General features: G+C 39.4%; 1 protein-coding gene across 1 annotated transcript in view; it reads left to right on the forward strand.

Moving 5' to 3' along the window:
* LOC134539792 (nitric oxide synthase, salivary gland) overlaps nt 1–24,324 on the forward strand; it is a 239,806-nt gene that overhangs the window by 130,389 nt on the left and 85,093 nt on the right. The window contains exon 4 of the mRNA XM_063382059.1: nt 7,891–7,982. Coding sequence (XP_063238129.1) covers nt 7,891–7,982 — 92 coding nt within the window. The remainder of the gene's footprint in view (nt 1–7,890; nt 7,983–24,324) is intronic.

Below are 24,324 nucleotides of genomic sequence, written 5' to 3' on the forward strand. Positions count from 1 at the left end.
GAGTTTTGGAAGGTGATGAAACTTATTGACCTATGTTTTATTTTTTCCTCCCCCCCCGCTTTTCTCCGGGGCAGTTCTGCCACATCTCGGTCTCTTTATGGAGCCATCTCGACGACTCGGGCGCCTTGTCGTCGGCGATGAAATAACGTCGCCCGACGGACATTTATCGCCGGTGTCCGAGCCGCACTTCAAATCACAATCATTCTTTCCCGCACCGCAAACGACCCCGTGGCCTCGCGGAGTTAACGGCACTGTCCGTCCCAAACCACCTCCCCCTTATCATTCCTTCTCCCACCAGTGCCGCATCAAGGGGTCGCGGTGATACCGCGCTCAGACCGCAGCTAAGCGTCGCCCGAGCGAACACTAACTCCTCGCGGCTCGTAACAGCGGAGTAGACGCCCCCAACCCCCCTCCCCCCTGCACACAGGAGTATATATATATATATATATATATATATATATATATATTTACTCTTACAATAAGATTCCTTTGGAAACCAGTTGCCAAGAAATAGTTTTTAATACTACAACAAAAATATATACTAACTTACTGCTACACATGGCTAGATTATTTTTGCATATATGAAAAAAAAACATTTTTGTAGATAAAACTGAATATATTTTAAGAAAATTGGTGCATAATTTTATTTTTTAATTGATGTTTCATTCAGGCATAGAAAATATAATTACAGAATTGTATTTTTTATTTTAATTTGCTTAGTAATGTGCATAGTTAATATTGGAAAGCTATTCAGGGAACGGTTTACAAATAAATTTACCATAGGAGTTACTGTGGCAACACAAGTTATAATTGCCCGTGTATTTCTGGGAACACTGCTTTGTAGTGATGCAGTTGTTTCCCATGTAAATATAGAAATTTACACATATATGAAAATTTTACAGGGATATTTCTGTTCCTTTTGCAACAAAAAAAACTACACTGCAGCATTGCGTGTGAATCAGCCTTAAGCCTACACGCATTTAGTAATCATGGTTTGTTTCTAAATTTGTCAGGTGGAAATTCATTATTAACACTATTTAGTTTGTATTATTGAAAGGGGCAGATAATTTTTCGTGAAAAAAATTTCCAAACACACACTACAGACTGTAATTGGGTGGTCCCCGCTATAGCCATCTCACCTCTGTTCATTGGCGGATGTGTTGACGATAACCTTATGCGGCCGAGCCGTTCAGGACGCGTTAGTTTCATGCACAGAGCGGCTGTGATTCGTGCGCCGAAAGTAGACACGCGTCTGACACGGGAGACTCTCAGCCAATCACGAACACAGGGACGACGCTATTTTAACGTCTGGAATATTAAAGCGTCCATGGCGTTTTATAGTAGGGTTACTGTACTATACTGAGTAGGTAACTGCTCCCTGATAATGGCGACTGCAATGTCGACCGAAACGTCGGTGAATTAATTATTCGCCAAGGACACTGATACAACCCAAAAGCCAAGCTACTTCAGACAATGGCCGTAAAAGCCTGCGAACATTATTAGTGTTACTGGATTTTTGACGTGACAACGTCTAATAAATAGGGGCAGGTATCTTTCGCGAATAAATCTGAATGACTATTAGACTGCAGAAAGATGTACCCACGCCAGAGGTTTCTTCCTTGTGATTGGCGTCCATTAGCGAGAGGATTCGTTGCCTTTTTTGTCCGGGCCACTCAGGATGCGTTTGCTTCCGCACTGAATTTCTGTGATTGGTGTTGTAACATTTGGACATGCGCCTGGAATAAACTCACCCAATCACGAAACACAGACGATGCTACAGTGTTTTAACTTATAACTAGTCTCGGAATCTTTTCGCGAAATATGCATGCCCCTACTAATAAATCGATGAACGCCGGCTGCACGCACGAAAAAGTGTCCCGTTTCGCACATTGTCCCGTTACGCGGTGTCCCGTTACGCTCATTGTACTCTTGCGCCGCATCTATCTCTCTTCCATTCGATTGGAACAACCATCGATTTGACTTTTTCGAGGCACATTAAACTTTAAACACTCCTATTCGTTTCCTACTTTTCCTATCATTGTCCTATCCTTAACAGAATAACACAGATTGGAAGAAGTTAAATAGCAAACATGTATGAAAGTTATAGTTAAAATAATCTGTTCTTTAAAGTAATAAACATATTTTAATGAATTATTGCAAATAAAAGTAAATTTATCAATTAAATTGTAGATTTAATTTCACTAATTCTTTGTATCCATACAAAATAGTGATAATTCAATAAAAATGATTCAATTGTATTCATAAAAGTATGCAATCATTTCAACAATGTTTTGTTATAACGTTGTCACGTTAAACTATCGTCCGTAAACCGACTTTACAGACAACCATTTTTTTTTTTTAATGTTTAACATCCTAGATCTTGGTATAAGGCATTCGGTGGAAGTATTTTCGTGAATGCGACGGAGATGTGTAACAGGAATTAGGGAGAAAGCGCGCGCCATTAGATTTTTCGGGGCGGCATTCAATTGGAGCTTGTTCTGCAGCGTATCAGCGAGCGCAAACATTCCCATGGCGTTTGAAAAGAGACAGAGAAAGGGAGAAAGAGAAAAAAGACACAGCTATTTACTGTTCTTACCGCTAACATTAGTCTTGAACAGCGCGACGCATTTCCACGTGGCATTTCTAAAACAGTAATACGTTATAACACGTTGTGAAATAATAATGTATTGAATTTATATCATATACTTAGTATAATTTTATAAATTTTGGAATTAAGAAAGGTGTTTTGTTAATACATAGTAAATTATAATATAGGTTGTATGTGGACACCCGGAAAATTCGCGGGTTCATTTAGTGTTATGCCAAAATTCAAATAATTATACCTTAGTGCTGCTTCTGTCATTGGTTCACTGTTAATCTGGAGGACTGAGGGCCAATTAGAGACCCTCACTCATAAAAGTGTCGAATCACAGGCCACCCAGTCGAGACGACTCACAAGTCAGCAGCCAATGAACAGTTGGCATTTGCCCGAGTGTGTAGAGGATATTGGAGTCTATCCTGGAGGTCATTGAACCCGCGAATTTTCCGGGTCTCTAGTTATATGTTAAAATCACTACCGAGTACGTTGTAATCACTTAATGGAAGCTCATTAATTTTTGTGTTTCTATGCAAACATTTTAAAATTAAACATTTTAAAATAAATATATCTTGTCGAAGATCTGTAAATAGCCAAATCTAAAACTAACACCTCGGTAGTTGAGTCCTAGCCTTTAAGCTTGGAAATATCATTTTCACGTCAAGATTTTGTTTTAAGGCGATTTCCTCCGATGCTTCACTACGCACGCAATCTATTCTGACTGTGTTTTATTGCTCGTATGGTTGTCAGATTTTATAGTTATAAGTCGCAAAATTCATGTAGCTTTCTGGCACCAGGATGTACTCCACATTCCTGTACACAATCACGACGGAGTTATTGTTGACTGGCTGCTCCATTGCGTTCTCTGTCCTCATTGACTATGACTGGGTCACACTGATTTTTTTTTGTAAATGAACAGAAACATTCATGTAAAATTACACACATTTGTATTTGTACATCTATATGAAAACAACTTATCACTACAAAATAGTGTCCGCAGTTATGCTGGATTAGGATTCTTACCCTGTTTGTGTTGTAGAGTACCTCCAATAGTTAAAGTTATTTGTAAACCGTTCCTTGAATAGTTTTCCAGTATCAACTGTATACATTAACAAGCATTAACTAAACAAATCCTACTTTTGATAGCCGATTTTTTTTCCATGTTTTAAAAAATATGCTCGAACGAAACATCAATTGAAAAATAAAATTATGCACCAATTTTCATAAGAAAAGCTCAGTATTATCTCGAAAAAAATTTTTTTTATTAATGCAAAAATAATCACAGGCATGTGTTGTACCAAGTTACAATATATTTCTTGTAGTATTTCAAAATATTTCTTGGCATCTGGTTTCCAAAAAAAATCTTTTGTTAAAGTACAGAAAATTGGTTTTGCCATGTGTAACAGATTGAACCTGGAAGGTGTCGGTAAGCGCATGTATTTGAACGCTATTGAGTTTCCGGTATAGAGCTTCCAGACGCAGATTATGAAAATGTTTGTAAAATTTTAACAAAAGTTAAAATTCAGGAGTCAGTTTATTTTTGCCTAAAAAACCTTTATTAGACTTTAAAACTTAAAAAAATATTTTTTGTATATAATATTAAAAAAAATTCTAAAACTGGTGCCGTGTAATGTGTGTAAAAATAACGAGTGATTGAGTAAATATAGCACATTGTGACTACAATTTACCTAGAGTAAGTGCTGTAAATGTCCTCGCCCTATAGTAAGGTAGGCTTTTTTTTACATACTGTATTGTATTTTCTTAATCACTCATTCATTTCCTACCTAATACACGGGGCCTCTTTTAAAACTCAGTATTTTGCTTCTCAGTGCAACTACTAACGTTAAAAATATTGCGGAATGGTTCGGAAAATAAAGGAACATACACTGTAAAAAAGGTTTATTGTACTTTTACAATAACTGGAAAATCAAGTTGCCACCGGCATACTTTCAAAATTTCAAGGCAGAACTTTGTGGCATTCGCAATTTTACAAAGCTCTGCCTTGCAGTTTTACAAGAAGTGATATCGTTGGTAGCTAAGTTCCCGAGGATTTGTATTGAAAAAAAAGTACAGTAAATTGGCCAGTGTAAGTGAAGCTTGTAGGCACACCTTCTTCCTGTTACTTGTCACACGTACCTGCGGCGAGATGCGCAGTTGCTTGATAACACGCGGGACGCGCATGCGCCAACAGGAACTTCTTCTCGACGGCCCGTGGTTGGTGGAGTGTACGAGGAGGAGAATCACACATAACTTAGAAACACACAACTTTGAACAGTCATAACTCAGAAACATCGAAGAAAATCCACGTAACTTAGAACTGTCATAAGTAAGAAGGATCATAACTTAGAAACGCGTAACTCAGAAACACGCAACGCAGAATCATGCAACTGAGAAACGTCGCAACGTAGAAAGTCATAACTTATAACTATCACAACGTAGAAACACACAACTTAAAACTTTCGTAACTTAGAAACAAACAACGCCGAACCACATAACTTAGAACTATCATAACTTAGAAACACACAACTTAGAACCGGCATAACTTAGAATATTCTATCTTGGGTGTTTCTAAGTTGTGTGTTTCTAAGTTGTGACAGCACCCCTACAAGGAGTAGGGTTTAGAATACGACCACTCTCTGGGGAGGCGCGGGACGTGACGTCAGCTGCGGAAATCCGTTGTGAAAGGTGATCCGAACGGAACTGGGAAAAAATAAAATAAAATTGCGGTTCCATCGCCAGGTTTGCCAAGCTCTGCATTACCAGAAAAAACCGTGCGTGGATTATTTACAGTTTTTACATGCAGTTTATAACATGACGTCTTGACATGGAATATACGGGAGCTCCCAGCTTAATTTGGTAAATTATAATCATAACTGTTTCATACCTATATGCACGATAATTGTATCTTATTTTATTTTTATTGTAATTTTTTTTTAAGATGATATATGAGCATGTTAAAGAGTACAGTAGGAATTCACGTGAAATTATAGGAACATACATGATATAGTTATAATCCAGCCACTGGAGTTATGGTTCCATTCAGAAACTATTTTATTGTTTTAGCAAGTTGTTTGTTAACTAAAAATCATGGTTCTTAAAATAGATAAAGTGGTTGAGAGTACTTATCGAATACTGACTACGTGAAACTATGAAACTGATGAAGTAAAATTTCTGTAAATTACATCCAGATACAGCCTACAAAATTTTTTTTTTTCTTGAGTTTTACTTTGGTGAAAGGTATTGTTTGTTTACTGCAAACCAAAATGCGTCAAAGAATTAGTTTATTGGCTACAAAAGTGAGTTATTAATTCGCTGGTCACTATTCAGAAACCGGTGTAGTGGTGATCTAACATACAAGTACTTTCATGTAAGTTGTACAAGACTGACATCATGTCGAGTTTCCTCAAAGTCCTTCAGAAACATTCTGCCACTGCTCCGCTGCTTGTGTGTCGAGGTGCAGTTTTAGCGGCATAGGTCAGACACAAGTTATGGTGTTGAATTACAGAGCGCTCGTGCATTCCAAACCCGAGTTAAATACACTGCAGAGTTTAATTATTGTAGTGCAGCGGTGATCTGTAGTAGTGATGGTTCTTTTCAACGAAGGTTCCACAGCCGTTAAAATTCCGCCCTTTGCTGAATGTTTCTGCGGAATCGGGGGAATTTCTCGTTTGTGCTAACCCCAAAAAAGAATGCCTAAAATTCCTTGTAAAATTTGAGGGTTACCTCAAGACGGTTAGTTATGTTTTTTTTCTGTTTTCAGTTAGTATAGGATCCCACCATAAACGACCTTCACCGAGCTGGTTAATGGATGAAAAGTATTTTATATACAATTAAATATGTCAATAAATATAGCTATTGCACATGGTTTGTCTAAAAAATTACAGTCAAGAATATGATTAATTAACAATTAAAATTTTTTTTTTTAACTTTTCACTGGTTTGGTTAATAGACAAATTCCATACAAATCGAAAGTATGAAGTCCATAGAATATGCAAACGTTATTTTGACTATTATTTTTCCCGTCATAACTCTTTGGTAGGCAGGTATAAAGAGGTAAATCGATACTAGTAACTTGCACAGGTCTGGTTAATGAATTAAAGTGAAATTAATATAAAGATTATTTCAATACGAACACGGTGGTATATAGGGTTGTCTGCGAAAAAATTAGTCCTGAATTCCTGTTGTCGAGTTTTAAAAAGTGAAATATTGAAATGTACTGATAATTCCAAAGCTTGTATTAGCGATGGCTAGAGACCTGCAAAATTCGCGGATTCATTTCGTGATATGCTACAATTCAAATAATTATACCTTAGCGCTGCTTCTGCAATTGGTTCACTGTTAATCTGGAGTAATGAGGGCCAATTAGATACCCTCGCTCAAAGAACTGTCGAATCACAGACACTCGGTCGAGACGACTCACAAGTCAGCAGCCAATGAACAGGTGGCATTTTCCCGAGTGTGTAGAGTGTAGTAGAGTCTATCCTGGAGGTCATTGAACCCGCGAATTTTGCAAGTCCCTAGCGATGGCGGTAGAAACTTATCTCTGCGGGTTGAAGGGAAATGGAACTCTGGTGCCTTTTCTGTGGAGAAATGCTTTAAAAAATACGTTAAGGTGGTCTGTTAGTTGCTGCAATTCCTTGGCACACCTTCGTGACAGTAAATTCTCAATATGCCTGAATATAAACTAGCTTTCACGGATGAATTAAAATAAATTCTGTACTGAAACGTTCTCAAATACCATGTATCTAGCGACCCGGTGGAGTATCTAGTGACAGGGTTGGTTAATAAGCATGATTCTCATCTGCTCATACGCGGAACTAATGACTAGAGCGGAACATACTTTATGTAACACAATCTGAGATGCTACTCCAGTTATTTGCCACAAAAAAAATGGTTTATTGCAACAGAGAACAATTTTGTTCGATTATGTTGTTGTTTGACGTCTAACTCCCACAGTTTAAAAAAAAAAAAAAAGGATTGAAATAGCGCAAAAACATTCTTAATGATGAATGTAGCTACTATTGCTGTAAAAAAAATCGTGTTACAAGTAAACTTTCTTTTTACCATCAAAGAAATAATAACATAAAAATAAACGAAGAAGTTAAAGAAACTTTTCACTGGCACTTATGAAATGATTCTTCAATATTAAATTAAAGAAACTTTTCACTGGCACTTATGAAATGATTCTTCAATATAATCGTTGAGATAATGCTCGGTCTAGTCGAGCAAGTATATGTGCAGGGAGTGTTGTGTCTCGTGCCGCGCTCTGATTGGTCGCCGGTGCGCTGTTGCAGGTGTTCGACTGCCGGTGCGTGACCACCACCAGCGGCATGTTCGAGGCGCTCTGCAACCACATCAAGTACAGCACCAACAAGGGCAACATCAGGTTGGAACCGAAACACGCTCACAAATTTATCTTCTCGAAATTAATTTTTCTTATTGATTTTGCAGAAATAAAATTGTATTACAAACATTTAAAACTTTTTTGTTAGTACATAATATTATTTTTACTGCTGCAGAAACATTTTCAAGGTATCGAATAACTTTTTGTGGGCACAGAAAAACTTTTTTTTCCAGTGAACATTTGCATTTGTTGGTACTATTTTTCATAATCCCTTGGGAAACACCTCTCTTTAACACTAGCTGACTTACCTGACCATGAATGAAAGTTACAAACTAAAAAAAACCGAAGTCTCATATATATATATATATATTAGAACCTTAATTAACTGTCGAAATCATGACCCAAGACCGGGGGGAGGGGGGGGGGGACGGTCAGCAGGGATAAGCGAAAATCATGGATAATCGAATTTAGGTTATATCTACAATACAGCAAAATTTCGTGATGTATACGAAACAAATGTGCAAGTATTACTGACACTAATTATTAATTTGTAAAATTACGTATGAATGAAATTATTTGTGATCACCTAAAAAACTACGTTTTACTCCCTTCTTGTCCTCCTAATGAATTATACACTTCACGAGCTTGGTTTTTCCCACAAAAAGGAAATGTTTAATTTTTAATTGAGAACCCGGTTAACCGAATGCCCGGTTAATCGGGTCACGGATAATCAAGGTACATAGATACAATACAATACATACATGCAATACCTTTTCTGGTATGTGAAAATAAAACATTTACCAGCACATTTCTCGCAATAATTCATGTCGCGGAAGTAACCTATGTCAACTTTAGTGTGCCAAGTTGCTCTCCACGTGGAGTGACTTTTTTTAAAAAATGGTCGAAAGTAACATTTATTTTCTAATAATTGTTTTTACAGTAACAAATTTTGCAGTGTTTGTTGAAATATGTTGAATTAAAAATCATCCAGACGTTCTGTGTGTTTCATCTTAAATACTATTTATTATTTGCAAAAAAAAAAATTGTTCAGTTGCAACTTCAAAAGTGCATACCACATTTAAGGAACCACTTTAGAACGTAAATTGTAAATTTTTCGAATTACTTATCTTTTCATGATTAACTTACAGCGGAAGTTTGCCGGTTGAATTCTGAGTCATTATGTAAGGTTTACTTAAAAAAATTTCATATCACTTGCCTGTATATAGTAGTGTTACACAAGGCCGGAACTTGAACGTGGCTTATGTAAAAAAAAATGAAAGTGTATGTGTGTGTGTATGTATGTGTATGGAGCAACCTTTCACTTCTCAAGCCCCCGGAAGTGGTTTCGGGGGGGATGTGATACATCTTCAATCTTCATCCGTCGCGAATCCCGCCCCGCGGCATGGGGGTGGAAAGAGGAAAGGGGGTTGCGGGGGTGATGTGGCGAAGGGTGTATCGCCGCGCACCCCCTTCGCCAGGTGACAACTCCATCAGTCGCCATGGCGACACGCCCGCGCCAGTTCAGTTACAAACTCGCCCCTTGGGGCGCGACACGTGATACTGCCGCCGTGCGGTGTTCGACGGCCACGTGGCCACATCCTCCCCCTGTCGTCCATCCTTGCTTCACCCTCGACCCTCTCAGCTCATGATCACACTCTTGGACCCTCGAAAGCCGGCTCCCTCCGTCCTAGACAGCGCAGAAACCCGGCTCTTCTGACGCTGACTGCCCGAATGAATTGTGCCACACACTCTTGGACCCTCGAAAGCCGGGGGTTTGCAGTTTCTGACGGCTCCCTCCATCCTAGACAGCGCAGAAACCCGGCTCTTCTGACGCTGATTGCCCGAATGAATTGTGCCACACAATCTTGGACCCTCGAAAGCCGGGGGTTTGCAGTTTCTGACGGCTCCCTCCATCCTAGACAGCGCAGAAACCCGGCTCTTCTGACTCTGATTGCCCGAATGAATTGTGCCACACACTCTTGGACCCTCGAAAGCCGGGGGTTTGCAGTTTCTGACGGCTCCCTCCATCCTAGACAGCGCAGAAACCCGGCTCTTCTGACGCTGACTGCCCGAATGAATTGTGCCACACACTCTTGGACCCTCGAAAGCCGGGGGTTTGCAGTTTCTGACGGCTCCCTCCATCCTAGACAGCGCAGAAACCCGGCTCTTCTGACTCTGATTGCCCGAATGAATTGTGCCACACATTCTTGGACCCTCGAAAGCCGGGGGTTTGCAGTTTCTGACGGCTCCCTCCATCCTAGACAGCGCAGAAACCCGGCTCTTCTGACTCTGATTGCCCGAATGAATTGTGCCACACACTCTTGGACCCTCGAAAGCCGGGGGTTTGCAGTTTCTGACGGCTCCCTCCATCCTAGACAGCGCAGAAACCCGGCTCTTCTGACTCTGATTGCCCGAATGAATTGTGCCACACATTCTTGGACCCTCGAAAGCCGGGGGTTTGCAGTTTCTGACGGCTCCCTCCATCCTAGACAGCGCAGAAACCCGGCTCTTCTGACTCTGATTGCCCGAATGAATTGTGCCACACACTCTTGGACCCTCGAAAGCCGGGGGTTTGCAGTTTCTGACGGCTCCCTCCATCCTAGACAGCGCAGAAACCCGGCTCTTCTGACTCTGATTGCCCGAATGAATTGTGCCACACAATCTTGGACCCTCGAAAGCCGGGGGTTTGCAGTTTCTGACGGCTCCCTCCATCCTAGACAGCGCAGAAACCCGGCTCTTCTGACTCTGATTGCCCGAATGAATTGTGCCACACACTCTTGGACCCTCGAAAGCCGGGGGTTTGCAGTTTCTGACGGCTCCCTCCATCCTAGACAGCGCAGAAACCCGGCTCTTCTGACTCTGATTGCCCGAATGAATTGTGCCACACACTCTTGGACCCTCGAAAGCCGGGGGTTTGCAGTTTCTGACGGCTCCCTCCATCCTAGACAGCGCAGAAACCCGGCTCTTCTGACTCTGATTGCCCGAATGAATTGTGCCACACATTCTTGGACCCTCGAAAGCCGGGGGTTTGCAGTTTCTGACGGCTCCCTCCATCCTAGACAGCGCAGAAACCCGGCTCTTCTGACTCTGATTGCCCGAATGAATTGTGCCACACACTCTTGGACCCTCGAAAGCCGGGGGTTTGCAGTTTCTGACGGCTCCCTCCATCCTAGACAGCGCAGAAACCCGGCTCTTCTGACTCTGATTGCCCGAATGAATTGTGCCACACATTCTTGGACCCTCGAAAGCCGGGGGTTTGCAGTTTCTGACGGTTCCTGCATCATAGACAGCGCAGAAACCCGGTTCTTCTGACGCTGACTGCCCGAATGAATTGTGCCACACACTCTTGGACCCTCGCAAGCCGGGGGTTTGCAGTCTCTGATGGCTCCCTCCATCCTAGACAGCGCAGAAACCCGGCTCTTCTGACTCTGATTGCCCGAATGAATTGTGCCACACATTCTTGGACCCTCGAAAGCCGGGGGTTTGCAGTTTCTGACGGCTCCCTCCATCCTAGACAGCGCAGAAACCCGGCTCTTCTGACTCTGATTGCCCGAATGAATTGTGCCACACATTCTTGGACCCTCGAAAGCCGGGGGTTTGCAGTTTCTGACGGCTCCCTCCATCCTAGACAGCGCAGAAACCCGGCTCTTCTGACTCTGATTGCCCGAATGAATTGTGCCACACACTCTTGGACCCTCGAAAGCCGGGGGTTTGCAGTTTCTGACGGCTCCCTCCATCCTAGACAGCGCAGAAACCCGGCTCTTCTGACTCTGATTGCCCGAATGAATTGTGCCACACACTCTTGGACCCTCGAAAGCCGGGGGTTTGCAGTTTCTGACGGCTCCCTCCATCCTAGACAGCGCAGAAACCCGGCTCTTCTGACGCTGATTGCCCGAATGAATTGTGCCACACACTCTTGGACCCTCGAAAGCCGGGGGTTTGTAGTCTCCTACGGCTCCCTCCATCCTATAAAGCGCAGAAACCCGGCTCTTCTGACTCTGATTGCCCGAATGAATTGTGCCAGTGATAACTAAGGGAGGTTTTCTCTTTGGGATGCTCTGCACAGTCGAAAGAAATTATTTTGTGGCCAGCTTCTGAGACAGTCTGGTGTGTGGAGTCTGGGCTGTTGAGGACAATTGCGAGATCGAATAACAGGTCCTGATGATTCTTTTATCAGTTTTCATTTCCTGTAAGAAGAAGACGTAGTATCACAGCTACTGATGGAGAGAGTGAAATGATGTTTTTTTAAGTCCCGATGCTTCTAACTGTTGTGCGGAGAAGATCTAAGTTCCAAATTTACAAAGGCTTGTTTTTACGAACAATGTTTCTTGATATAATGGAGTTAGTGCAGTCAGAAAAACCATAAGGTTGATATCTTTTCTAACTATTACCACATTGTCACCAGATGATGATTTATCTATGTCTGTTCTAAGGACCAAGGTATCTGCGTCACTTGCACTTTGATGGCGATCTATTCTGTGTTCTCTAAGAGTGGACATCAGTATTTATATTAGCTGTGATTTGTTGTTGTATCTGACAGAAAGAGGCCTCCCTAAACTGTATATTCTTTTCCCTCAAAAAGGATGTCAACTGACCTCTTCTCATAATACCTTCGATGGTGCTCAGTTTCTTGAGTGTGGTTGACAACATTTGAATACCCATAAAAATTATTACTACACAACTTTTACCAGGATAACGTTCGTGTATGTAATTTAGACAACTTTCGCAAAAGGATGAAGCAGTACCACCTGTCGGTCATATGACTTTTGCGTAGCAGGAAATCACCACCAATGACGTAAAATTCATCCGACGGAGAAGGCAGGGTAGCTGGGTCTCGGAATATCTCTGCGTAAGGGAAGGTCAGGCTCTACTATTGAGTGCACATAGCCACTGGTCCAGATAGCGAAGAATACCCGAGAAATAATACGTCTTGTTGGCATTTTAAGTGACTTGAGGAGACTGAACGTTATTTATTGTTCACTAGTGGACACCTTCCCCCCTCACCCACACAGCGTCGCACGGATGTGATCTATTAATGTGACTCATTTAGATTTAATAAGTAAGTCCATATAAGCATCAAGCATCGTTTTACTACACCGAAATTTCTCTACTATTTTTGATTTAATATAACAACCTTTGGGAAGAAGTTCTCTAAATGACTGTTAAAACTCCATTAAAACCATTGTGTTTTTAAGAGGAAGTAAGCAAGAAAACAGACAGACGCGAATATACGATTTATAGACAAGTATCGTAATTCATTGCAGAATTCAATTTATTTGTTTACAAATTAATCACCCTCTGAGATCTATATCCATACATGTCAACACTAAAATGAACTTCACGTTCATTGGAGGATTCTCTGGCTCTCTGTGTCTATCTCGGTCAAAACTAAGATGTAACTCACGTTCAACAGACGTTTCTCTATTTATTCTCATAGAATTACTTTCTCTTCTGTTAGACAACCTGATTTCCTTTTCTTCTTCAGGTTCATCTTTAAGTCGTAAACGTTTTCTGCTTGCTTCTCTGTTACTATGACCTATATTTGGACGACTTATTCGTAGCATAAATACATTGGTAAAAAAAAAACTTTTAAATTAGAAGAAATGGGTTTTATTTGAAAAACAAAATTAACTTAAATTCACAAATAATCAACATTGCCTCTCCTAAATCAATAACCTGATATTAAATGAAATTACCTACTTAAAAATTAAACAAAAGAAAAAATATATAAACTCAATTTAACTACCTAATAAAAAAGAGTCGTTACTCGGGATTATGTACAACAGGGACAATAAATATGCAGTGACTTTTTTTATACTATTTAGAGATTAAATGAATACACAAAATAAGAAATCGTGTTATCTTTACTAGCTAATCGTTTGTTGCTATAGGATGAGGCGCTGCTTTATTGACAAAACACCGTCACAGTTCAGATATTTTGTATAAAATATCGACAAATTATACATACAAACCTTCCTCTTTTAACGCTGTTTCCATTAATGAACACCGTATCGAAATCTTTTGCGTGACTAGGAAGAAGTAAGCGGAGAAACCGACAGAAACAGACAGCGACTTTGTTGTATACATTTTTACAGAAAAGAGCCTCTATCTTACTTGGCAGCATGGTTGCTCTGTTAACGCTAGGTAACTCGATCAATTCTCGCTACGTGCAATTTTTTATTATTTTTTTTATTTTTTCTTTGCTTCCAACGTATTATTCGAATAAGAAATATTGTAATTAATGAAAATTTGGGTGTAAAACAAAAAGAAACATATTTTGGCAGGAAAAATACTATGTATATTATTTTTAACAAAAATAAAATAAACACACACTTATAATTTATACTAAAAAATAAATGCGTCCACTAAAATTGTCTTACATAGAAAAATTAATCAACTGTACCTCGCTCCGAGTTTTTCAACCGTCTGGGTAGTAGTCGTCATAAAAACCACGAAAAGCAATAAGTTGTACAATGTCTATAACATTCTATAAACGTCGAATTTTTGTAGTTGCAAAGAATTTTTTTTTTTTTTTTTTTGCAAAGTTTCTGTGAAAGAATGATTTTCATTCACATTCATAACATTTTATCGCCCATCGCTCAATTTCGCAGCGTTTCACGCTTTTATAATATTTTTATTATTAATTCATAAATGCGTTTTTTCTTTCATATTTGGAAAAAATAAAAAAAAAGGATTCAGGATTCTTTGTCGTCGCACCAAGTGAATAGCTGATGAAAATAGTTGTGGCAGTATAAATACGTGTTAGAGGAGTATGAAGCTGTAATTAAAAAAAAAAAATTCAAAGCAGTCATGAGGACTGCCGACAGAAGATGGTAATTTTTTTTTTTATTTTGTTCTTCCGAACTTTCCCTTGTTTGTGCCGTCTGGATGTACGGACGGGTCGTGAAGTTGGTAACATTGTGACTGAGCCCTTCGTGGCTTTTCGGTAGCAGTAGAGTGGCAGTGGAGTATGGAAGGTTTTTTTGTAGATCCCCGGTAGTTTTGTGTGAACTCGAGCTGTAGGCCGGGGCTACAGATGAAAGTTAAAACACTATAGCATCGTCTGTGTTTCGTGATTGATTGAGTTTCTCCCAGGTACATATCGCCAATCACAGTAATTCATTGCGGAAGCAAACGCGTCCTGAGCGGCTCGGTCACAACAAGGCAACGACTTCTCTCGCAGACGGCCGCCAATCACAAGGAAGAAACCTCTGGTGCGTGTATACCTTGTTGCAATCTAATACGTGTTCAGATATTTTCGCGAAAAATACCTGCCCCCTAAATATATGGTGTTCGAGAAGTTGGGTGTACCTACTGCTTTCGGTCGCGGTGTGGCGAGTGTCGGAGCTTGGTTTTGGAACAGGGGGGAGGGGGAGATCCTCGGCTGGCGATAATCACGCCGGAGCTGGGGTCCAGAGTTGGTGGCTGTGGGGGGGGGGGGGGGGTAATCTCGTCCGTGGATCCGTGGCCTGATTAGGCGCCATTGTCTCCGGGAGGAGATCCCGAGAAGCCTGCTTTTCACAGACGAGAGAGCCAAACGTCCGATCGTGCATCTTCGGTTTTTTTTTTTTGGTTCATTGTAAATAAATATGGCGGTGTTGATAAAAGTAAAGACCATAAACAAGGCAACGTTATTTATTTGTAATTGTTTTACGAAGGAGTGTCCGTGAATGTTCATTGTCGACAACTCATCATATCTAATGGTCAATTAGGTTAGGTTAGCTTACATTATAAATACTTTAAAACATTGTGGACGGTTGATTTGGTTAGGATAGCTACATTAGAGATACTGTGAAATCATGTAACCGGTTTCCTAGAGCTGGATAGCTACATATTAAAAAGTTATTTGCTAAGCAACCATAAAATGATTTTAAAGTATTTTTAATGTAGCTATACTTACCTAACATAACCAGCCATCCACAATATTTTAAAGTATTTATAATGTAGCTAACCTATGATGTATGTTAATGAATAATTTTAAGAATGACATCTTATAAGTAGAGACCTGCAAAATTCGCGGTTTCGATGGCCTTCAGGATAGACTGCACATACCCCTGTACACTCGGGCAAATAACGCAAGTTCATTGGCTGCCTACTTGTAAGTCGTTTCAGCTGGTTTGTCTGTGATACGATCCTTCTTTGGTTAAGGGTTTATAACTAGTTGAGATTCGTCCAGATGAACAGTAAGCCAATAAAAAAATTATCTAAGAGGTATATGTGTTTGAATTCTAGCCTATCACCAAATGAATCCGCGAATTTTGCAGGTCTCCACTTATAAATTAAACCCGCGCATTTGGAGAATAAATGTCCGCGAATTTTTTCCCCCCCCCCCAAATAAATACACCTGTTGTGGTACGGAAAAAAAAGCGAGCATGAACTTCAGGGAAATTCGGGCGTGGCTCTATCGTCTGTGAAATGAAGGCTTCCCGGAGTTTTCATATAAATAAATGGTAATCAAATATCTAACATAACCTATTATTACTGCACTCGCTGACATATGGTACTTTTTTTAATAAAAAAAGAATAAATACTTGAAATTATACTATTAATCAGATTCATTTTCTTACGTACATTTGACGTAGAAATTATTTCATATGACACATTTATAAACAAAGTTTTAAGTTTTCACTTCTGTCGGTGCGGTGCAAGCGTACAATGAGCGTTACGGGACACAGCGTAACGGAACAATGAGCGTAACGGGACACCGAGTAACGGAACAATGTGCGTAACGGGACTCTTTTTCGTGCGTGCAGCCGTCGTTCATCAATTTATTAGACATTGTCACGTCAAAAAATATTTTTTGTTATCTGTTTTCTAAAGGAATCTTTTCTTAAAAGTACAGATTTTTTTTCTGTGCGTAAGCAATATGTTCGTATTCCAATAGTAACCAGAAATTTCCTACTTTGATGTTAGTGGACAAAGAGATAACGTGTGTAAGGTGCAAAAACTCTTTTTTTTTTGACGCGACAACGTCTAATAAATAGAGACATGCAAAATTCGCGGATTCATTTCGCGATAGGCTAGCATCAAAACAACTATATCTTCGTACCGATTCTGCGATTGGCCCAGATTTTATCTGGGGAACTGTGAGCCAATGGGAAACACTAAACCAAGAAAGTGCCGAATTACGGACAGCCTAGTTGAGACGTCTCACGCGTCAGTAGCCAATGAACAGATGTCATTTCCGCGAGTATTTAAAGGACTGTGGAGTCTATCCTAGAGGTCAATGAATCCGCGAATTTTGCAGGTCTCTACTAATAAATCGATGAACGCCGCCGCACGCACGAAAAAGTGTCCTGTAACGCACATTGTCCCACTACGATGTGTCCCGTTACACTCATTGCACGCTTGCGCCGCATCTCTCTTCCACTCTATTGGAACAACCATCGATTTGACTTTTCAATCATGTTTTTGGCATTTGAATTATTAATATTATGTAATTTAACGATCGTCCACCGATTTTCAGCACAATCGCTACGGTTATTTAAAAGTAATGTTGAATTTTCAAATACGTTTTTGTACGAACAATGGTGTTTTACAGTTACACATAATAATTCAAATTACACCCGGGATCTTTTGCACAATGTTTTAAAAAAATTGTAACACATTATAAATAAGTTTGGTGTATTTGGGATGCGTATTTGTTATAAAATCGTATTATAAAAACGAAATAATATTATTCCCCTATAGTGCTGCCATCTATGGTGACAGACGCGAACCGAACGAATCGCGCTATCCATTACCTTCCACGGCAACCAGGCACTCGTTAATACATATTTTTCTTTGTTTATCGCGAAGGGCATTATTATTAATGAATTATAAATAAAATTTCGTGCCCGGGGCCACAATTGCATATAATTTTGAGCACTGGAAGACATAAAAAAGAAAAATATTCGCGAAGAATTTTAATCTCGGCCCCAGCGCAGCACCAGCGTCTGGGTTGGAGATTAAAGCCGAAATTCTTTCTTAAACTTACTAATTCTTATTTTACTAACTGCAAGTGCATTTTTATTAAATTTTACGTTTAATTTCTCGACGAACAAACTTCGTCCTTAAATGTGTTATTGCGAAAAAGCGTGAAACATTCTCGACGATCTTAAAGTTAAATAGCAAACATGTAGTTAAAGTTAAAATAATCTCTTCGTTAAAGTAATAAACATATTTGAATTAATGAGTGGAAATTAAATTTAATTTATCAATTAAATTGTAGAATTCATTTCACTCCATCTTTTAATCCATACAAAATAGTGATAATTCAATAAAAAAATTGGTTGTCTGTAAAGTCGTTTTGCGGAGGATAGTTTAACGTGACGTCATAACAAAACATTGATGAAATGATTGCATATTTTTATGAATAAAATTTAATCATTTTTATTGAATTATCACTATTTTGTATGGATACAAAGGAGTGAAATGAAATCTACAATTTAAATGATAAACTTACTTTTATTTGCGCTCATTAATTCAAATATGTTTATTACTTTAACGAAGAATATTATTTTAACTATAACTTTTATACATGTTTGCTATTTAACTTCTTCCAATCTGTGTTATTCTGTTAAGGATAGGACGATGATAGGAAAAGTAGGAAACGAATGGGAGTTTTTCAAGTTTAATGTGCCTCGAAAAAGTCAATTCGATGGTTCTTCCAATCGAGTGGAAGTTAGATAGATGCGGCGCAAGCGTACAATTAGCGTAACGGGACACCGCCAAACGGGTCCATGTGCGTAAGGGGACACTTTTTCGTGCGTGCAACCGGAGTTCATCGATTTATTAGACGTTGTCACGTCAAAAAAACAGTTAAGTCAGATGAAAACTGTAACAGGACAATAGGTGTATGGAATCATAGCCAACTGTCACGTAGTGCACACGTGCGAACAAAATGTGCTATCTTATATACCTATTAAAGCTTACTATCCCACAGGCCACAAGTAACATAAATTTCCAGGTTCGAATCTTAATAAAGTCTTTCTTAACATATATATATGCCATAATATGGATGTATTAATAGTTAAGACAATATTAATTGGAATTCCAGATATAAAAAAAATTGATACTCGACATTAATCTAAATATCAGTTCCTCATATTGAATCTTACAAAAAAACTTGCTCTGTTGAAAACCCCTAAGGAGTGACCTCTAATCATGGAAGTTATGGGACCAAGGTATTTCCAGAAGGATTTGGGAGATTATTCCCAAAAAAATGGGAGGAAGTTTGTCGGAAGTTTAGTGACCAAGCCGTCAATAGCATCTTCGTAATTTGCGAAACCCCCAAGCAATGGGGGTTTGAGAGACAAACAACACCCCCCTCCCCCCGCGAGTGAAGCGAGTCTTAACTCTGTATGTCTTGATTGTTAGGAAGTGTTTCCAGGAGCCGATAATGAGTAAGTTCTGTCATAGCGCTGCCTTTCAATATGAAGATCTCGGATAGGAATAGCGAGATTTTTTCGAGGTTTCATGTCGGTGTACCATTCAAGATAAAAGCTTTACCTGACTCCCAACCCTGGGTTTCTCTGCAGTTGTGTTTTGTCACCAAGTCTTTTCATGTGTAACATCTAACATCTTATCTTTTTTGGGACATGGCATTTACTAGGAGTAATTTCGTGATTGCGACGGAAGTCACACGGAACGGACATGTGTATGTAACAACCACGGTGCTGCCATCTGTGGCGGATGGCACTAACCATAGTTTACAAAGACAAAATGAAAATTTATAATGTTAACTGCTTAGTAAATTTTAACAACTTGTCGAAAAATCAGAATCAAAGCCGGGGTTCAGTATTTGTTAGTTTTTTTTTTTTTTGGTAGTATTGGAGCCGTTTCATTAATAAGTTTAAAAATTCTGTCTTTTAATCAAATGATTAGAAATTCAATGTAGCTGCTCCGGCAGCGAATTCTAGTGGCGAGTGCGGAAACTACGTATGATTCGCGTCAAGAAATTTAGTTCAAAACACAATTTGCGTACGTATTAATTACGCTCGTCTTTATGTTGTAAGAACTTATGTCCGAGTTTCGTATTATAAGTTTATTTGCAACATGCAAAAACATAAATTTGCTCGTTAACCGGGGTTAGATGTTTACACATCTCTGGGAACTACTGAAAGACTCGCTCAAAAAGAATTTTGGACGTGACATCGTCTAATAAAACGATGATTGCCGGCTGCACGCACGAAAAAGTGTCCCGTTACGCACAGTTATCCGTTACGCACATGGTTCCGTTACGCTGTGTCCCGTTACACTCATTGTTCCGTTACGCTGTGTTCCGTTACGCTGTCGGGTAGTGCAGTAATAATAGGTTATGTTACAATTGACTAAAAAATTATGGTGATTCATATAATTGATGATAGATATTTGATTACTGTTTATTTATATGAAAACTTGTTCATAATTATATTTAAACTTTATAGCTAAATGACAGTTTTTAAAATTAATTACAAGTCATCCACACGTGCACTGTTTCGTCGACTGTTTATAAAGTGAAGTGAAAAGTTAATGTGGTTTTCATTGCTTATTACAACAACAATTTTGGCAATAAAGGTTAATTATTCTTGCATTTTAAAAATTGATTACTAGTATAATTTAAAGTATTTATTCTTTTATTATTAAAATAAAAATGATTCTATTTTATTTATAAAAGTATGCAATCATTTCATCAATGTTTTGTTATGACGTTCTCACGTTAAACTATCATCCGTAAACCGACTTTACAGACAACCGATTTTTTTTTTTTAACGCATGTACAGGTTATGTACTGGATTTAGCTCTGCTCACGCTGGGAGGGATTTATTCATATTTCGTTCCACGTCTTTTTCCGTCGTATTCGACATTTTTTTGTGAATGTGCACAAAGCTGTACCTCGGCTGTGCGGGTTGAGTCAGAGTTCAGCCGACGATCTTAGTCTGCAGGTCCATCACGAAAAAAAAAAAGTTTAAAAACATCTTCACCTCTCGCCATTGCAGTTTTGGCACTGTTTGCCATGGACAATTTCCGAAAAGCAAAAATCAATAAACAATATGAAGGTAAAAAAATTCACAGAAAACTAGACTGAATCAGCTGATGTCGAACAAACGGAATCAACGATGAAACCAAACAATTGTCCATAATATTACACAAAAAAAACATTGTGAAGTAGTTGCACCAGCTGTAGGGTGTGAAATGAAGAAGCTACTACAAGAATATACAAAAAATATCTTGATCGATTGCAGAACACCTGGTGGCGAGAAGACAAATAGGTAGATTTTTCTACAGTTTCTTCGTGCCACGGAATGCAAATAAAGAACGGAACTCTGACATACAATATAAAAAAAAACATAACTGGAATGAGTGCCGGAGGTATGTCAGTACTTAGTTAAAAAATTACTTTAAAAAATTTACGAACAAAACTGATTATGAATCATCACGGTATCTTCGCAACGGATAGCTGATTTTATTTTAGGGATGCCAATTTTACTTGTGGACGCGAACTCACATATTCATCTTGGACATTTAACAAAAACAAATTATTTGAGTCCACAGTAAACATTTTTTTTCCTTTATTTGAAATTAATTTTTTTATCGGTTCATAAAACAAAACACCTAATTCGAAAGTCGACAACCTTTAGCAGTTTCAATGAAGATACAGTTATCTAGAACTACGAGAAACTGCTTGCGGCGAATTCTCTGCTGAAAAATCCCTCAGTTTACAGTAAATGATAATAGTGTAAGCATTAATTATGAATTTCCATTTTATATTTCCCCTTTCCCTCCAGCCTCAAAGTCAAGTGATTGGCCTCTTGCAGTCCGGGAGATGCAGTCAACAGAACCCGGAATTCTTCGACCAGTCTCATCGTTCGATTGATCCGCACTTGGAAGAAGTCCACCCATCAAAGAAAGCTGTAATATCTTTTTTTATGCGTCGCCAATATTTCTGATGCAATCTCCACCCAGTCGAAGTTTACCACGGCGTTGCACTGACCGATAACAGAGCATCATCCAACCCTCACCCTACACTTCTCACAATAATTCTGTCTGAGAATGTTTCGCCTATCTGTCGGCACTTGTGGCTGATGGGCAAAGTCGTGTATTTTTAGGAAAATTTTCCAGGTCAGCTGTGTGCCAAAAACGTTTCAGCATTTATCTTTGTTTCGTGGTTGTCTTGAGTTTATTTCAGGTACATGACTACTCTCAGCACACCAATCACAGACATCTAGTGCAGAAAACTTAACCACTGGGGGATATTTACCTTAAGGAACAGAACCTAAAAAATCTATGGAGTTTGGTTGGTTAATTTCTTCACAATGTTACGTTTATTTTACCACTGCGTATGGCTGGGCAAATTTCCAGCCGGCTCACAGATCTCCATGTTACGTCACACACTTTCAGCAAATGAATGCACAGTGTGCAGAAATGGCCTGTCTTATATACTTTAGCTACCTAGAGAAGTAGGAGCAATTAGATAAAACCCACATAAAATAAATAGATATGGAGTCCAAAGAGATAGTCTACATATCATTCACAAGTCTCTGTATGGTGAAAATAAATTCAATTTTGTGGAGACGGTAGTGTTAACATTTAAAATATTGGTTTCAGAAAGTTATGTACAGTGGTATATTGCACAATGATAACAAGTTGAAGTCTTTTTTGACCAGTTAATGGTCTGCGCTATGTTTTTTAGACGCCCAGACCATTGGCTAAAGTGTAGTGTTTGCATTGTGGAAACAGAATTTTGGGTTTTTCAGAGAAGTGACTTTTATTAACAACTGAGATACTAATTCATACCTAACAACAATCATCAGACGTGGTCAAGCAACATTTCCACAATGTTTCGGGCTTGGCAATATGGTGATGAGGTAGCGTGTTGCACGTTATCCATTTGGGGAAAACAAAATCCGGGTCCAGCTCTGCTGGGAATCGCACCCAGGCTTCTCCATCGAGTGATCCCACCAGTAACCGAAAAGACTACGCCGCCCAGCCGAGAGAGCTTCGGGGTTGGCCTGCTTGGAGTCGATCACCAATAAAGAACTCGGCACACAAGATTGGAGTCGATCATCAAGGAGAACTCGTCACATAAGATTGGAGTCGATCACTAAGAAGAACTCGTCACAAACGATTGGAATCGATCATCAAGGAGAACTCGTCACACAAGATTGGAGTCGATCATCAAGGAGAACTCGTCACAAAGATTGTAGTCGATCATCAAGAAGAACTCGTCACAAAGATTTTAGTCGATCATCAAGGAGAACTCGTCACAAAGATTTTAGTCGATCAAGGAGAACTCGTCACACAAGATTGGAGTCGATCATCAAGGAGAACTCGTCACAAAGATTGTAGTCGATCATCAAGGAGAACTCGTCACAAAGATTGTAGTCGATCATCAAAGAGAACTCGTCACACAAGATTGGAGTCGATCATCAAGGAGAACTCGTCACAAAGATTGTAGTCGATCATGAAGGAGAACGCGTCACAAAGATTGTAGTCGATCATCAAGGAGAACTCGTCACAAAGATTGTAGTCGATCATGAAGGAGAACGCGTCACAAAGATTGTAGTCGATCATCAAGGAGAATTCGTCGCACAAGATTGGAATCGATCATCAAGGAGAACTCGTAACACAAGATTGGAATCGATCATCAAGGAGAACTCGTCACAAAGATTGTAGTCGATCATCAAGAATAACTCGTCGCACAAGATTGGAATCGATCATCAAGAATAACTCGTCACACAAGATTGGAATCGATCATCAAGGAGAACTCGTCACAAAGATTGGAATCGATCATCAAGAATAACTCGTCACACAAGATTGTAGTCGATCATCAAGGAGAACTCGTCACACAAGAGTAGTCGTGGCTCGTGACACAGCACTTTGCGAGACAAAGATACTGGAAGAGTCCAGGCGGAGCAGGTGGTCAGCGAGAAGGAGGCCATACTCGTGAAGTAAGGCCTGTCAGGAGACTGCATGTTGTGACGAAGTTGAAGTCACTTTTATTTTACCTCGCCATATCCGTATTGTCTCGCCCGAAACATTGCGGAAATGTTGCTTACCTAAACATTTCTGATGATGGTTGTTAAGTATGATTTAGAATCTCAGTCGTTAAAATAATCACTTCAAAGAAACACATTTATTTTTAATCTGTTCCCACGACGCAAACACCAAAATTTAGACAATTTTTGGCCGTCTAACAAAACATGTAACAGACCATTAGCTGGACCAAAATGACTTCACCCTGTTACTATGTAGTCATGCAGTCACGGCCAGCCCTGGGCCATAGTACCCTCACCGTTACCAGGCAACGACCTGTATATTAATTATTCTTTACAATATGGGGGCTATAATATCCATTCTTATTTTCTTTATGAATAAAAACAAAAGTATGTTCTCAATATGGCACTCTTTTGATTCAAATCAT

This window comes from Bacillus rossius, chromosome 16 (genome assembly GCF_032445375.1).
Source record: "Bacillus rossius redtenbacheri isolate Brsri chromosome 16, Brsri_v3, whole genome shotgun sequence".
Taxonomy (NCBI): Eukaryota; Metazoa; Arthropoda; class Insecta; order Phasmatodea; family Bacillidae; genus Bacillus; species Bacillus rossius.